At 42.3% G+C, this 13,167-nt stretch overlaps 1 protein-coding gene across 6 annotated transcripts in view; it reads left to right on the top strand.

Annotated features, from left to right (window-relative positions):
- LOC132825709 (formin-binding protein 1) overlaps positions 1–13,167 on the top strand; it is a 222,760-nt gene that overhangs the window by 198,916 nt on the left and 10,677 nt on the right. For all 6 annotated transcript variants that reach the window (XM_060841110.1, XM_060841113.1, XM_060841114.1 and 3 more), the window contains one exon: positions 5,601–5,719. In XM_060841110.1, the coding sequence (XP_060697093.1) occupies positions 5,601–5,719 (119 nt within the window). The remainder of the gene's footprint in view (positions 1–5,600; positions 5,720–13,167) is intronic.

Below are 13,167 nucleotides of genomic sequence, written 5' to 3'. Positions count from 1 at the left end.
AGCAGGCAGCTGGAACTGACAACCGGAAGCGGCAGGTACAAATCACTATGAATGCCGGAGAAAAGATCACAAGCGCTTCACAGGAGGCTCCCGAGCACTGAGGATGTCACCTAGACAGGGAACGAAACGTCTGCAACACAAATTCCCAGCTCAGCGAACAGAATCACAACAACGAGCACCTGAGCTACAAATCTTCTCCCAAACTTTGAACCCTTCTTCAGACTTTGGGGAAGAGTTAGAGATGGACCAGGTGAAGGTGAGAGTAGAGTGGAAATTGGAATTGGAACAAGGAAGGTTCCACAGACTCCATAAAGAGGCAGGCATAATGTGTGGGCGTGCCCATGGCCACACCTTTCATCTGAAATAAGCGAGAGGATTTCAAGCAGAAGTTGCTCAAAGTGAGGACAAGCTCAGCCAGACAGAGGACAGTGATGGTAGATGGGGATGGTTCAGGCTTTCTTCCAGGAAGAAGCAGAGAGCCCTAAGATCATCCAGATGGTGGAAAGGGATCGCATATGTGTGGTGTTTATCCTTTTTAAATATTTTGTAAGTTTCAGTTAGGTCACCGAGTAAAAAAATGAGGTCTGCAGATGCTGGAGATCACAGCTGAAAATGTGTTGCTGGTCAAAGCACAGCAGGCCAGGCAGCATCTCAGGAATAGGGAATTCGACTTTTCGAGCATAAGCCCTTCATCAGGGCTTATGATGAAGGGTTTATGCTCGAAACGTCGAATTCCCTATTCCTGAGATGCTGCCTGGCCTGCTGTGCTTTGACCAGCAACACATTTTCAGTTAGGTCACCTATCATTCTTCGAAACCGTAGAGAATACTGGCCCAGTTTGCTCACATTTTCTTCATAGGACAGTCTTGCCATCCCTGGATCAATTCTGGCAAACCTTCATTGCGCTCCCTTGAAACAATGATATCTTTCCTCAGATAAGAAAACCAAAACTGCCTACAGTACTTCAGTTGCAGCCTAACCAAGTTTTATACAATTAAAGCATGACTTCACTGCTCCTATCCTCTTGCAGTAAGGGAAAATATTCAATTAGTCTTCCTAATAGCTCGTTGCACCTGCACGTTAAGATTCTGTGGCTAAACAACAGGGGAAACTAGGTCCCTTTATAAATCTATACCTTCCAATCTCTTACCATCTAAGAAATATTAGACATCAGTTTCTCCTACCTAAGCCAGTAACCTCACATTTTTCCCACATTATATTCTATCTACCATGATCTAGCCCATTCATTAAGTTTTCTCAAATCCTCTTTTTATGCATGTGTTAGGAGCCAGAGTGTTGCTAAGGAAAGGGTAGGTCTACTCAGGAATGAAGGAGGGAATTTATGTATGGAGACAGGATGTGGGTGGGATTCTTAATGGGTACTTTGCAATTGTATGCACCAAGGAGAAGGACATAGATGATAACATTAAGGAGGGGTATATTGATACTTGTAGGGCATGTCAATATTAAGAAGGAGGAGGTTTTAGGTGTCTTAAAAAATATTAACTTAGATAAGTCGCAAGGGCATGATGGGATCTAGGAGAATGTGAGGACCTCTCCATCTCCATTTCCGGCAACCAACTTAACATTTACATCTACTTCACACCCACTGACTTCCACAGCTACCTGGACTACACCACCTCCCAACTTCTCCTCCCAACTATCTCCTTCTCCCTGGTTTATCTTCCTTTCCACCTATCAGTTCCACCCTCTGCTCCTTTAAGAAGTACTCCTGAAAGTTATAGGTCACGGAGTCTTAGATCAGTGCTAGGGATATAATCAAAGAAAATTCTTTCTTACTCACACTTGGTAAAGAATTGACTTATTGGGGATTGTCATCATAGATTTATACAAGGGAGGACAAGTTTAGGCATGTTTTTTGAGGAAGTGACTAAAATGATTGAAAGTAGAGCCGTGGCTATAGTCTACCTGAAGCATTTTTCAAGGACCCTCTTGTGGCTGGTCCAGAAGTTTAAGTCACATGGGAAGCACTGTGGTTGATAAGTTGAATACAAAATTGGCTTGATCACAGACTGTGAGATTGTGGAGGGGTGTTTTTCTGACCGGAGATCTGTGACCAGCAGTGATCCGCAAGGATCCACTAAGACCTCTGTTTGTAATGTATAAATGATTTAGATGAAAATGTAGGTGGTCTAATTAGTAAGTTTGCAGATGACATGAAAGTTGGTGGTATTGTGGATGATGAGGAAGGTGGTCAAAGTTAGAAAATTAGGAACAGAAATGGCAGATGGAGTCTAATACAGACAAATGTGAGGTGATGCATTTTAAGATATTAGATGCAAGAGAAAAATATGCAGAAAATGGCAGGGCCCTTAGGAGCATTGTTATACAAGAGGGATCTTGGGGTGCAATTCCATAGCTCCCTGAAAGTGGCAACATAAGTAGATAAGGTGGTAATGAAGATGTGCAGCAAGCTTGCTTTCATTGATTGGGTGTTGAGTATAAAGGTTGGCCAACCATATTGCAGCTGTGTAAGGCGTCAGTTAAACCACATTTGGAGTATTGTGTGCAGTTCTGGTCACTACACTATAGAAAGAACGTGGAGGCATTGGAGAGGGTGCAAAAGAGGTTTACCAGGATATTGCCTGGATTAGAGTGTATTATCTATAAGGAGAGGTTGGACAAACTTGGATTGTTTTTGACAGAACATCAGAGTCTGATGGTGACTTGATAGAAGTATATAAAATTATGAGAGGCATGGATAGGGTGGATAGTTGGAATCTTTTTCTCAGGTTAGAAATGTCAAATACTAGGGGGCATAGATTCAAGGTGAGGGGAAAATTTTAAAGGAGACATGCAAGGCAAGTTTTTTATACAAAGAGTGGTAAGTGCCTGAAACATATTGTTGGGGGAAGTGGTAGAAGCAGATGGGTGGCACAGTGGTTAGCACTGCTGCCTCACAGTGCCAGAGACCCAGGTTCAATTCCCACCTCAGGCGACTGTGTGGAGTTTGCATATTCTCCCTGCGTCTGCGTGGGTTTCCTCCATGTGCTCTGGTTTCCTCCCACAGTCCAGATATGTGCGGGTCAGGTGAATTGGCCGTGCTAAATTGCCCGTAGTGTTAGGTAAGGGGTAAATGTAGGGGTATGCGTGGGTTGCGCTTCGGCGGGTCAGTGTGGACTTCTTGGGCCGAAGGGCCTGTTTCCACACTGTAAGTAATCTAATCAAATCAGATATGCTAGCAATGTTAAGATGCATGTGGACATTAGATTAGAGGAATATGGCAGATGGGATTAGTTTAGAATGACATTGTGGTCAATATAGACATGGTAGCCAAAGGGCCAATTCTTGTACTGTGCTGGTCTACGTTCTGTGAAACTGCCTTACATCTTTTTCACAAAATTTGTTCCCTATTAACTTTGTATCATAAATCTTGAAATATTACATTTGGTACCCAACTCCAAGCCATTGCTGTATATTGTAAACAGCTGGTGCCAAGTCCTAATCCTTGGGGTATCCCATTAGTCACAGCGTGCTAATGCAAGAATGACTCATTTATTCTTATTCTGTGATTTCTGTCTGTTGCCAATCATTCATCCATGCCAGTGCATTACCTCCTATACCATGTGGTTTAATTTTTCCAACCAAGCTCCTGTGGGGGACTTTATCAAATGCCTTCTGAAAATATAAGTATGGTTCATTCATCAACTCCTCTTTATCAAATTTTAGTAATGTCTTCAAATAACACCTCCTACAAGTTTGTCAAACATGATTTTCCCTTCACAGATCCATGCTGACTATGCCCAATCAAATCATTATTAACTAGGTGTCTACTTATCCCATCCTTTATAATAGATTCTGGCAATTCCCTTCTATTGATACAAGGTTTTTAGTTCCCTGTTTTCTCTCTTGCTTCCACAATATGTATGCATCAAATGACTGACTGACTTTACAGGAGAGCTGGAAAGTTTGTTATGAGCATAGGTCCTATGGTTTTACTGAAGTTTTGTTTAAGGACTAGGTGCAATAGCTGGGTAGCCGTGTTGCTTTACAAAATGGTATAGGCAATTCTGTTAACTTTCTTAATGGAAAGAACTTTTGGCCACTTGAATATTCATATTGAGTGCAGCAGCATACAAAGAATATTGCATTTCACCACAAAATCTGCCTGAAATTATCACACCATCAATCCTTTAAAAATCAGAGTACTGAAATGTGTTAATTGTAGTTCCCCTATTGCCATACCAGCTGAAATCAACCAACTTAAGCATGGGAGGTGAGAGGAGAAAGATTTAAAAAGAACATGAGGAGCAACTCTTTTTTTAACGCTGAGGTTCATGTGTGGAATAAACTTCCAGAGTAAGTGGTGGATGCAGGTACAATTACAACATTTAAAAGACATTTGGATAAGTACATGAATAAGAGGTTTGGAGGGATATGGGCCAAGCACAGGCAGGTGGAACTAGTTTAATTTGGGAAATTTGTTCTGCATGAACTATAATGTTTGAGTTATAACTTATGCAAATACATCATGTGACATCATGTTTTTTTCTAATAAACTTGATGTTTTTATAGTTATACATGCAGCACCTTGTATCAGGTTTTTTTCACAAAATTCAAAAACCTATCAGAAATGTATATTAGGAGTTTACAGGGTAGCATTAGCCCCATCAAGAGAATGATGGAGACAGTTCCATTATATATTTTTATGGCTGAGATAGATTGACTTCCTTGTTAGTGAAGAATCTAAAGGTATAGGACATAAGTAACGAGGTGAAGTTAAGGCCACGTTCAGATCAGCAATGATATTGAAGAGCAGAACACACTAAAGAATCTTAATGGTCTACCCTTGTTGTAATAGGCATGTTCGTATTGTCAGCAACACTATCTTCACCAGCCATAGAAGTCACAATAAGACTTCACTTAGAACAGGCAGTCAGTTGCATATGGTTATAGCTTCCCTGTAAGTGCGTGCCTGACCTTCAGGGGCTGCCAACTAATTAGAGGGCAGGTATCTCAATTTGGAGTGGGCAACCACTGCTGGGACTTTAGCAGGCCCAGAGTGAAACTAGTTGAGGTCAGGGGTTGCGCATATCAATCAATCATGCCCAACCACGGTGAGGACTGAGACAATAAAGAGTAAATTGCAAAGGCAGCGGGGATTTCTTTCAGTGTGCATGAACCTAGTTACTCTTGGAAGAGTGGTGGGTGAGAGAGGAGAACAAGGTGCTTAGGCCCACAGAGTGCATGATGAGAATTGCACCACTACTTCCAGAGTGACCACCAGCTTTTTCTGGGAGGACTTTCCTCAAGTTGCACAGTTTTCATCTTCCAGTGGTAAAACTTCAATGGCATTGGGAACAGATCCATTAAATGGTATGTTAAGGACCTCAACTGACTTAACAGAACAGGCCATTCACAACCTAGAAGGCCACTGGCAATAGCAACAATGGAAATGTGATTGACATGGCATCCCTCCCACCACCACCCTGATTGATTTTGTGCTGCCTCCTAGCCTAGTGAGCTGGAAGGGAGGGATGGACACTAGTGTAAACTTCCAGATTTGTGTGACTAATTTTGGTCGCCATTGTTAAGAGTAACTTTGTTAATTTCATTTTTTTTCCCTCAATTAATTTCAGGCTTGGCTTGCTGAGGTAGAAGGTCGTTTACCAGTCAGGACTGATCAACCAAGGCGACCAAGTGAGATGCACGAGTTGCAGAGCACTGCTGTAAACAATTGTGCACAAGATCGAGAGAGGTACAGTATGGTTGCTAATTGCAATAAAAGCTTCTAGAGTAAAATGTGAGATGAGAAGCAATAAGTAAATTGACAAAGGAAGAAGTTTCCAAAGGTGATGCTGCATATTGTCATGTAAGATTGAAGTTTGAATCTGATCAATAAGTCAGAAACATTGACAATGTTAGAACAGACGAGGTTGATGCAATAATGCTTTAGATGGAACTAAATCTTTCGTCTTGCCATGTTACTCCAGCACTTTTTCCCATAAAAGTGTATCGGTTTATACCTCAAAATCAGGTGTACCATGTACTTCAGCTGAATTTGCAGAATCACAGAAGGAGGCTATTTAACCCATGTCTGCACCAGCTCTCCAAATGAGCATCATGATCTCATGCCATTCTTCCTTTTCCCTATACTTGGCATATCATTTCTATTCAGATAATTAACAAATGCCTTCTTCAATACCTCAATTTGCACCTGCTTCCACCACATTTCCAGACAGTGCATTCCAGACTTGATCCAATCATTGAGCGAAAAGGCTTTTTTCCTGGTATCATGCTTCTTTTGCAAATTATGTTCCTCCTTTTAAGTTTGTTCATTTTCCATTCTTGGTCCTTTTACAAAAGGGAATGGTTTCTCTCTATCTATTTGATCCAGCCTCTTTCAACTGAAATCTTATATCATATTTCTTCTTAGCTTTTCTCTCTTCAAAGAAAACAGTCCCAACCTCTCCAACTGACCTCAATTAAAGTCTCTCCTCCCTGGACTCATTCTTTTAAATCTCTTCTGCAGTCTCTCTGAGCACCGACATTGTTCCTAAAGTGTGGCACCCAGACCTCCACATGCTATATTCTATACCCCTTTTAATAAAGACCAAGATACTGTATATTTTATTAACTGCTCTCTCATCCTTCCCTGGCAGCTTCAATATCTCTGCATTTTTACATCAGGTCCCTCTGCTCCTGCATCCCCTTTAAAATTGTACGCTTTATTTTATATCATCTTCCTTCCAATGTTTATTCTACCAAAATGTATTGCCTCACATTCCTTTGTATTGACCTTCATTGGACCCATTCCCCCACACCACCAATGTGCCTATTACCCTTTTCAAGTCCTGCACTGTCCTCCTTATAGTTTCCAATTACATGTCACCTACAAATTCTGAAAATGTTCTATTGCACATTAGGATCTAAATCATTAATCTATAACAGGAAAAGCACGGGTCACAATACACACTCCAGGGAATTCCACTACAAACCTTCCTTGCACATGAAAAAAATCCATTGGCTCAACCAGTTTTGTGTCCATGTTGCTACTCCCTTTTATTTCATGAGCTAAAGTTTTTCTCAAAAGTCTGTTGTGTGTCACTATATCCTATGCCCTCTGGAAGTCCATATCCACCACCTTAACAACATTGCCAACTGAAATCAAACTGACAGGTCTGTAATTGCTGCACTTATTGTTACAACCTTTTTGAACAGTGTTATGATGTTTACAAGTTTCCGGTCTCCTGCCATCTCTTCTGAGTCTAATGAAGATTGAAGGATTATTGCCAGTGCCTCTGCAATTTCCACTCTCACCTTCTTCAGTATCCTTTGATACGTTTATTGGGTCCTGGTCCCTTTTCAACTTGTAAGCCCACACAGCCTATTTAAATCTACCACCATATCAATTTTGAACATTCTGGTGACAGTTTCCTCTACTGTCATCAAAACCTGGTCAGCATCTCTTTCCTTAGTGAAGACAGATGCAAAGTAATCACACGGTATATCAGCCATACCTCTTGCTTCAATGTGTAAATTCCCCCTTTGATACCTAATCAGTTCTCCTCTTCCTATTACAGTCTTTCACGATATATGTACCAATAGAAAACTTTTTAATTCCCTCTTATATTGGCTACATTTTTTTTCTCTTAATTTCTCTTTGCTTTTCTAATATGCTTTTTCACCTTCACTCTGAATGTTCTGTATTCCTCATGGTTCTCAATTATATTTTCTATCTAACACTTGTCATAAGCACATTTCTTCTTTATCTTAATTTCAGTCTCTTTTGTCTTCCAGGGTGCCTGGTATTTGATTGTCCAAACTTGCCTTTTGAGGGAGAATGCCTTAAGTGTGTCCAAACTATCTTGTCGTTGAAAATAGCCCATTGCTTAGTTACAGTTATTTTCTCGCCAACCTTTCATTCCGGGTCCCATTTTGCCCTATTGAAGTCAACTCACTGCCATTTGATTTTTTTTTTAAACTTTGAATTGACAATTGTCATTCTCCACATTCCCCCTAAATGTTGCAATCGTAGTCTCCTAAATGTTTCCCACTGGCACTTGATCCATTTGGCTCACTTTGCTTCCAAAAACTAGGTCCAACAGTTCATCATCTATTGTTGGACTGGTCAATGCCTACTTTTTTAGGCATTTTTCCTGAACATGGTGCAAGGGACAAGTATTCCTAGATTATTGGAATCCCCATCTACATTTGGGTAATTTAAGTACCCCGTTACAATTGCTCTATAGTGATAACATCTGTCTGTAATTTCTATGCAGATTTGTTCCTGTACATACTACCTACTTGTTGGTTTATTGATTATGCCAAGCAATATAATTGTATTCTTTTCCTGTTTGACTCTGACCATGTTGATTCTGTGCTTGAACTGAGACATCCTCTTTCTCCAGCATGATAATACTCTCTCCTTAATCAATATTGCTACCTTTGCATTTCTGTCTTTTTTGAACACTTTGTACCCAGATCTGTGTTATTGCCATTACATTGTGTTTCCATATGGCAAACTGACTACCTCTTAATCTTATTTACTATACTCTATACATTCATTTGCATACACAATAACTCTGATATAGACACTGCTACCTTCTCCCTTTTTCTGTTTCACCTTTTAAGTTATTCTTCTCTATGCTACTTTTGTCTGTGGTTCCAGGCATTTTATGAAACCCGGCATTCTCTAATATTCTCTTGTCATTCCTACATCACTGCCAAATAAGTTTAAAGCCATCCCAACAGCACTAGCAAAACACGTTGCAAGGAACTCCAATCCAGCTCTGTTCAGCTACAACCCATCTGACTTTTACAGATGCCTTCTTTCCCCAAATTCAGTCCCAGAAATCTAAAGCCTTCCGTCCTGAGCCATCTTTCCAGCCACATCTTCATTTGCCTTGTCCTCCCATTTCTGTACTCACTTGCATACGACATTGGACTGATCAGGTCCTGTTTGCTAATTTTCTACTTAACTCCCTAAATTCTGATTTCAGGATAACGTCCCCCCCCCCCCCCTTTCTACTTAAGTCATTGGTACCAATGTGGACGACAATCTCTGGTCCCCCCCAAAGGTAGCAGTTTTGTCACATCTTTGAATCTGATACCAGAGCAACAGCAGCACACCATCCTAGAATTACATTTATAGCCACAAATAACCTGTCTGTTCCCTGAACTAATTAATCCCTATCTCTATTCGTCTTCCTTTCTTCTCCCTCCATTTCTGTACAGCTGAGCTATTTGTGGTGCCAAAATAGTAGCTCTGACTGCACTCATTTGTGGAGCTACTCCCTTATCAGCTTCTAAATCAGAAAACACGATTGTGAGTGGCACCTCCAGGAGACTGTTGTACTATTTCCTGCTCATCTTGGATGCTTGGCACTCATCCATTCCCTTACTGTCCCCAGACCTTCAGCTGCTATGTGATCACTTTTCTCATCATGCTGCTCACATAACTCTGACTTGTGGATGCATCACAGTGATCTCACTATCACTCAAGCTGTGAAACCTAGAGCTCGAGTTTCTGCAGTTGGCAGCACATCCTGCACATGTCATCTAGAAGTCTAATGAGGTCCATGATTTCTCATATATTATAGGCTATGCATTCCACTCTACAAGGCTGTGCTACAATGTCCTACGTTTACTTCCTTTATATTAACTATTTTATTTTATATCACTTATATTACTTTATTATATTGGCCTTCTTCAAGGCCAATAAGGGAGAATCATTTCTGGTATTCCTCTGTTAAATACAAGTATAGCCACTTGATTAAAAATATTATGCTATTTACAGTCATTTAAAGCCAGCCTCTAATAGTAATTTCCTACAACCAATGAACTTGCTGAGAGAGTTTGCCCTTGCCATTCACCAAATCCCCTACTCAGTGCACTTTAACTTCTCGCAGTAAACTTTACTCAAAATATCTCTCTTCCCTCACTGCATCAAATTTCTACTTTGAATAAGATTTCTAGATGTACTCTCATTACTTTTATCTTTTGGAGATGCCGGTGTTGGACTGGGGTGTACAAAGTTTAAAAATCATACAACACCAGGTTATAGTCCAACAGGTTTAATTGGAAGCACACTAGTGTGCTTCCAATAACCTGGTGTTGTGATTTTTAACTTTGAACCTCTATCTTGTTCAAGCTAAGCCCACCACACACACATGCAGGCGTGCACACACGCACATCATGAACTCTTGCTGATGGTGCACTTTTAAAAATCCCTTTCTTATGTAGAGATTCAATGAGTCCTTTCTAGCTGATTCTTTTTATCTCCCCTCAGCCGATTAAATGTAATGAAACAAATAATTGTTAGGCTTATTTCATAGATACAACCAACCCAAATTTTGATGGAGTTTAAAGTGACAAGAAAGGAATCATGACTGGAAGGTATACGTTCTTGTTGCAATGGAAGAATCATATCCAGATTTGATAATTTATACATTTGTCTAATAAATATAAGTGTAGTTTCACCCCATAGCCTGTGAAAAAGTGAAAACTGCATTATACATGTTATTCTTTAGATTAGCTGAAAAGCTAGTATACTTACTAATTCCAGTATTGTTTCTACATAACTGTAATAGTTGCAACGCACATGGCAAATGTAGAAGATTGTAACGTTTCCATTGGGCTATGCTGTGCCATATTGCATTACCTGTACTATTTTTGAAATATGCTGAGACTAATTAATATGTACGCCCCAGCAGGTAAGAGTGAACAGTTGGCCATCCTGCAGCAGCTTTCACTGTTGCTGGCTACGTCCAGGCCTGTCATTCTGGCCAGAGACTTCAACTGTATCATTGATGCAGATGGATGATCCGATGGGGGGGACAGGAAACTGGATGCCACATCCAGAGTCCTGATGGAAATGATCAAAAATGCCAAGCTGCATGACGTCTTTACCACCCCTGCAGACGGAGCGCAGCGTAGATACACCTGGTCAAGGGCAGATGGGTCTATCCGCTTAAGGATAGATTACCTGTTTGTGTCCCGAACATTCTCGGTGAGGTCCACCGACATAAGCCGGTGTTCTTTTCTGACCACTGCCTCCTGCTGGGCGACTGTCACCTACAGGACGAGCAGTGGGATGGTAAGGGAACGTAGAAGCTAAGTTGTTGACCTCAGGAAACATTGAGGAGCTCAAGAGGGATTACACAGGTTGGAGAACCGTGAAACCCCTCTTTGAGTCTCTAGCAGACTGGTGGGAAACATCCAGAGGTTTTTCATCCTCAATGGTGTTCAGGAGGCGGGAAAGAGGCAGGGAAAACTGTCCCAACTCCAGGAAAGTATGCAGAACTTGCTCCTGCTGCAAACAATGGGGGCAATGTCATGAAGGACCTCCAGGAGGTGAGGGGCCAGCAAACCTCGCTCTTTTCCTCAGAGGCCTCCAAGATAATCTTTCAGTCCAGGGTCTGTTCCGCAGAGCAAGACATGCTCACATTTCTTCTTCCAGAAGGTGCACAAAGAGAGCTCCGTGCTCAGCAGTCTAAAGGAAGGTGATGGTTCAGTAAAATCATGTCAGGCTGACATCATGAGGATCAGCAAATCCTCCTATGCCAGCCTGTATGACTCGAAGCCAACTGACAGTCGTTCCAGTCCTCTGTCACGGAGGTCTTAGACGACAGAACACGGGAGAGGCTGGACCAGCAGCTATCTCTGGATGAACTGACCAAGGCCATCGAGTCCTTTGAAAAGAATAAAACTCTCGGAAGCAATGGCTTACCGGTCGAGTTCTATTCTGTTCTATGCGACCTGATTGGCCAGGACCTGCGGGAGGTGTAAGTCAGTATGCTGGCAGGTACCATAAGTGAATCCATGAGGAAAGGCATCATCACTCTCAGCTACAAGCAGAAGGGGGAGAGGGAGGAAATTAGAAATTGGCGACCAATTTTGCTGCTAAATGTAGATTACAAAATCTTGTCAAAGGTTTTGCCAAGTGCGTCAGGTCTGCTCTGGGATCGGTGATTCACCCTGACCAAACCTGTGCTATATAGGGCAGGAAGATCGCTGAGAGTTACCTACATGCAGGATACGGGGGGTGGACACCTGCCTCATCAGCCTGGACCAGGAGAAAGCCTTTGACAGGATATCACACGCATACATGAGAGATATTCTCTCCAAAATAAGCTTTGGGGAGGGAATCTGCAATTGGATCTGACTGCTCTACATCAACATTGTCAGTGCAGTCTCAATCAATGGGTGGAAATCAGACAGCTTTCCAGTCTGATTAGGTTAAGGACTCCCTGTACATGGATGATGTTGGTGTTTTCTGTTTGGATCCGCTGTCTGAGCACAGACTTATGTGCATCTGCTACCAGTTTGAACGGGCCTCAGGGGCCAAGGTAAACCGAGGCAAGAGTGAAGCCATGCTCTTTGGGAACTGAGCTGACCAATCCTCTATCCCCTACACTGTCAGGACTGACCACCTGAGGGTGCTGGGTATTTGAAGGACTGGGACATGCGCCAAGTTTTGGGAGGGGCGTATCAGTAAAGTAAGGCAGAAACTGGGCAAATGGAAACAACGGTTGCTCTCCATCACAGGTAAAACCTGGTCATCAGGTGTGAGGTACTCTCAGTGCTGTTATATGTGGCACAGGTCTGGCCTATTCCCAGAACCTATGCCACTGAAGTCACCCAGACCATCTTCCACTTCGTGTGGAGATCCAAAGATAGACTGGGTCCGAAGAGACACCATGTATAAAGATCTGGGCAACGGGGGAAAAAACACACCCAATGCCACCCTCACCCTGATGGCCACCTTTGTGTGTGGCTGCATCTAGCTGTGCATGGAACCCCAGTACGCTAACACCAAGTGTCACTACAGACTGAGGTTCTACCTGTCCCTGGTGTTGCGAAGGATGGGCTTGGCCTCGCTGCTGCGGAACGCTCCAAGTAGTTGGACAGTTCTGTATCACCTGTCCTTCGTGGAGAAATTTATGAAGAAAAACACCTTTGACCATAAGTCCATCAGAAAGTGGTCAGCATGTAGTGTCCTTGAGACCCTTCAGGAAAAGGAGAGGGTGGATTCTGTTGAGCAGTTCCCTGGGCAGGCAGTCAGTTTGGCAGAATGCCTCATCACCAGAACTTACAAACAAGCACCAACTCCTTCGTTCTGGTGAGTTGTTGGCTGATGGTGAGAAGGGCTCTGCCAGTGAGATCCTTCATGCACGCCCGGACTCACTGCGCCACCGTACGCTG

Source organism: Hemiscyllium ocellatum, chromosome 21 (genome assembly GCF_020745735.1).
Source record: "Hemiscyllium ocellatum isolate sHemOce1 chromosome 21, sHemOce1.pat.X.cur, whole genome shotgun sequence".
Lineage (NCBI taxonomy): Eukaryota > Metazoa > Chordata > Chondrichthyes > Orectolobiformes > Hemiscylliidae > Hemiscyllium > Hemiscyllium ocellatum.
Note: the sequence above shows the minus strand (reverse complement) of the source record. Positions and strands in the feature narration are given on the sequence as shown.